This window comes from Vombatus ursinus, unplaced genomic scaffold, assembly GCF_900497805.2.
Source record: "Vombatus ursinus unplaced genomic scaffold, bare-nosed wombat genome assembly UNPS02014798.1, whole genome shotgun sequence".
Taxonomy (NCBI): Eukaryota; Metazoa; Chordata; class Mammalia; order Diprotodontia; family Vombatidae; genus Vombatus; species Vombatus ursinus.
Window position 1 is genome coordinate 47,608,840 of NW_020954576.1, and position 4,673 is coordinate 47,613,512.

General features: G+C 42.8%; 1 protein-coding gene across 1 annotated transcript in view; it reads left to right on the forward strand.

The window, feature by feature from the left end:
• Window positions 1-644: 644 nt before the first annotated feature.
• CTSE (cathepsin E) overlaps window positions 645-4,673 on the forward strand; it is a 12,742-nt gene continuing 8,713 nt past the window's right edge. Inside the window, exons 1-3 of the mRNA XM_027871734.1 lie at window positions 645-709; window positions 2,682-2,838; window positions 3,812-3,929. Of these exons, the coding sequence (XP_027727535.1) occupies window positions 645-709; window positions 2,682-2,838; window positions 3,812-3,929 (340 nt within the window). The remainder of the gene's footprint in view (window positions 710-2,681; window positions 2,839-3,811; window positions 3,930-4,673) is intronic.

The window sequence follows — 4,673 nt, forward strand, 5'->3', positions numbered from 1 at the left end:
TGTGTTTCCCAAGAAAACCCCAAAATGAAGTCACAAAGAGTCAGACACAACTGAAATGATTCAACAACGACATCTATACCATGTTCTTCCCAGGTCAACAATTGTGCCAATTTTGGTTCTAGACCTGCTGAGTTCCTCTCCCATGTTTGTGACAAGCAATGGCAAAGGTTTGCATTTCTGTCTCCTTTCTTTTGCAACCTGGCAAGGTCTTCAGGTACAAGTAGGGCCCATGTAGTATGGTGCCCAAGACTCTGCTATTCCCATCACAAAAACCCCTCATTTTGGTCAAGTAACCTCCCAGTATCTGGAAGTGGGCCAACGGTCCACTCTTGATATAAAAACACATAGACCCCAAACCTGGGTAAATGGAGTCCTCTATCATTCCAATCATGCCCTTCCCATTCAGGGAAGTAACTGAGCCGTGGCTGAAAGTGGGACCGCCCTATTACACATGCCCTCTGTTTACCTTTTATCCACTGCTATTGACTTTTGGGGGCCTTATCACCAGTTCCTCAAATCTGGGTTGCGTTGGCCTTGCCTGAGCGAGGCAAAACTTGCTTTTCTACTGCCCCATGTGAGAACAGAAAGGAGGGATTCCGAGAAGCCATTGAGAGAGTGGTAGAGTCAGAGCCAGGGGGACCAAGATGAAAACTTTACTTCTTTCACTGCAATTGCTGCTTGTCCTGGGATTGGTTCAAGGGGTACTCAGGTGAGCCTGCTGCTTTGGCCCTCTATTTAGGTGAGACAGATAGAGGGCCCACAAACTCTTGACTTCCCTTAGAAGGGAAGACTGGTAGGGAAATGGTGATGAGGAAATTTTCATAAAAGCCTGGCCGAAGAGAGGTCATCTTATGGGTCACGTTATCTAGAGCAGGAGGTAGAGTGCTTTGGTGGAAAGAGCAATGGTTTTAGAGTCAGAGAACCTGAGTCTAAATTCTGGCTCTGTCACTGTATGACCTGTGTGACCTTGGTCAAGTCAGCTTCTTCAAGCCTCAGTCTTGTCATTTGTAAAATGGGAGGGTGAGGGTCAGCTTAGATGATATCTAAGGTCCCTTCCATCCTATGCCTGAAATAACCAGTGGGTTCTCTAATGGTCAACTTAACCATCCTCCTCCCTCTCCAGGTTTAGCCTTTCAGGCAAATAAGATGATCCTTTTCTTAAGTAGTTGGTGGGAAATACCTCTGGAGGAAGTGAGTTCCTGCTCACTGCATGTCTTTAGGCAAAGGCCAGATGACGGCTTGTTGAAAATACTGTAAATAGAATTCCTGCTTCAGGTAGAGGTTGCAAATTTGACCTCTGATGTTCCCTTCCAACTCTGAGAGTCTTTTTTATAATCTTTCTTTTCCCTAATTACCTGTAAAGACAAGTTTTAACATTGATTTAAAAACCTTGAGTTTCAAATTTTTTCCTTTTCTCCCTCCTCTCCCCCATCTGTAAGAGGGTCAGCAATTTGATATAGGTTATATATGTGCAATCATGTAAAACCTATTTCATTTATGAACTCTGAGATTCCAGGAAATTCTTCAGCAATTTATAGCTCAAAGTACTTATGGCCTCACCAAGAAGCTGCATGGGATTTTGATCTGCAAACCTTAAAAGCCAATTAGTCTGCAGTCTTTGTCTTAGGGAGTTCTCTGCCTTCCTTAAATATAGAAAATTGGTCAGACTTTCACTTTTAAATAATTAAATTAGTCATTCTAGTAGAATAGAACTTCCTCAAGGGCGGGACTACTTCTGTTTTCGCCTTTGTATCCCCAGCCTAGTGGCTTGCATAGAGCAAGCACCTAATAAATGTTTGCTGAATTGATTTTAGCTCTTGCAAGTCTGGAGACATTCCAGTTCTTTCCTTTTGTTATAAGATCTCCAGTAGAACCCAAGCTCCTTAAGGGCAGGAACCGGTTTTTTTTTTCTTTGTATCCTTAGTACCTAAAATAGTGCTTTGCACGTAGTAGTTTTTAATAAAGGAAGGAAGGAAGGAAGGAAGAAAAAAAGGAGGAAAAGAGAGAAAGAAATGAGGAAGGACAGAAGGAAGAAAGACAGAAAGGAAGATAAAGGAGGAGAGAAAGGAAGGAAGGAAGGAAGAAAAAGGGAAGAAGAAAGGAAGGAAGAGAATAAATGAATGAATGAATGAATGAATGAATGAATGCTCTCACAGCATTTTACCTATACCTTATAGGTATACCTTGAGTGTAAAAGTCTCATTTTTATAGGAGGAGAGACTAAGGCAAAGGAAGCAAGCAGAAAGTTTCATGAGTCAAGTGGAAATCAAGTTTCTTCTTTGTCAGGTCCCCTGTCTCTTGGGCTATTATTCAGTCTAGTTTCTTAACCTTTTTGTGCAACATCAATCCTCTTGGAAGTTCAGTGAAGGCTATAGACCCTTTCTCAGAATAAGGGTTTGCTTTTCTACATTCATCATTGAAGGAAAATGATAAATTTCAGTTAAAGATTTAGTAAAATTAAAAGTGTAATTTTTTCCCATCCAAGTTCATAGACCTCTGAAATCTATGCATGGACCCTTGGTTGGGGGAGCGATCTGTGAACCTCGAGTTAAGAACCCTGGGCCTAGAAATTGGACTGGTTGGGATGGCATAGGATAGAGGTTGAATGCTGGGAGACATAAGGGTTGAAATGCTATCAACACTTCTCACCCAAGGGTTGGGTGGGGTTCTTTATCATTCAGGGTGCCCTTGAGGAGACACAAATCCCTACGGAAAATCCTGAGGGAAAGGGGCCAGCTTTCCCAATTTTGGGAGACTCACAAGTTGGATATGGTCCAGTTCATTGATTCCTGCTCCCAAGACCAGAGTGCTAATGAGCCCCTCATCAACTACCTGGACGTAAGGAGAAGAGGGATGGGGGGAAGCGAAAGAGGAAGGCATGACTGAAGGGTTCAGGGACCAGATGGTAGTGCAAAGAAACAGTAAATTTCAGGACCTGAATTCTAGCGACCTTTGGTCCCTAGATCCATCCAGATGAATAACCCCAAATGCATGCATAATGGCTGTCTTTTCTGCCCTGCTCCAGCTAAGCAGATCTTTCTCTGACAAAACTATTTAGAGCTCAGATAAAAGGTTTCTAAGGAGTGGGTGGGTGGTTTTGAACTCTAGTAGAGAGAAGGGAGCGGGGTAGAAGATAGAACCAATGGACACAGAGGTGTCCCAAACAAAAAAACCCTAAATTCCAGTCCTTGTTCTGACCTCATTTGCTTATGACTCTGAGCAAGGCATCTTGTCTCTCAAAGCCTCCATTTCCTCATCTGTCAAATGGGAATAATAAGGCTTGCCCTGCCTCCCTCATAAGAGTATTGTGAGGATCAAATGGGATAATGTACACATAAGCTTTCTGGAAACTGTTAGACAGGAGAAAGGCATCATTATTTGGTTTCTTAGAGGCCTTTTTTCTGCCTTTTTGATACTGCGCAAAACCTTTCTAAGCTTTGCAGCATTTTTGTCACCCAGACTATGTAAAGTCTGATGCAGGCCTACAGCCCACCTCATTTATGAATCAGTTCCATGAATCCACAAAAGTAGGTGACATTATTACCACGTGCCCTTAACTTCCTAGGAACCATATCACAAATGTTCTAACAGCCAACAACTTTATGTCAGGATTTCATGATATTCTGGTGGACTCTGTAATGTTTTAATGATATTATTGAAAAATGACTTTGAAATAAACTGTTTTTTTAGAGGGGAGGAGCAATATTTGTATTTTAATACGGCCTGACTTCTTCTGTCCTCACTTAGGCCTTTGGAAAAAACACCCTCTCTTTGCTCATACACACAACTCCTACTTTCCCCATTTTCTCAGATGGAATACTTTGGAGTCATCTCCATTGGTTCCCCACCACAGAATTTCACTGTCATCTTTGACACGGGTTCCTCCAATCTCTGGGTCCCTTCTGTGTACTGTGTCAGCCCAGCTTGCAGTAAGTGGAACTGGGGAGAGGGAGGGAGATGGGAAGGAATCTGGGGTCTTTGACTGGGTGTGAGTGATTACTAAAGTTCATCTGGAGAATGCATGGAACAAGTAGCTTCAGGCTCCAGAAATAGTCTCCCCCTCCCATTCTAACCATTCCACCCATCCCATAGTCTCTCCCTTCTGCCAGGATCACCTGCAGATGATGCTGGGGTGAGAGGCTCTGGACATTGGTCACATTCAGGGCAAACTCTTTCATCCCGTTGAGCATCACTGAGGAAAAATTCAGCAGCTCCAGACAGAAATCTTTGATTCCGTAATGACATGGGCTTGAGCTAGAGGAAGAACGGGAAAGACTAAGTGGGAAATGATTATTACTGGGCAAGCAGGCAGGGATAACCAACAAAGCAGATGATCAGTTTCAAGCCAATCAGTGGCTTCTTTCTGCTGAGCTGGGGTCCTGGGAAAGGGAATTTCTTCATGGAGAATTTCTTTTTCAGTTTTATTGTGACTATTGCTATTATTATTAAGGAAAAAAGGCAGAGTCAAATCAAATTAATTTCTCAAAACATTTTATTCAGTGAGGAGCTCAGTCTCATTTAAATCCAATGTCTAGACCACTAAATTCACGTAGACAGACAGGTATAACGGAAAGAGCCCTAAATTCGGTGTTAAAGGACTGGACTGGAGTCCAAGCTGTGCAGATTACCAACTGAGCTAACCTGGTGTCTAGCACATTGTAGGTACATAATGA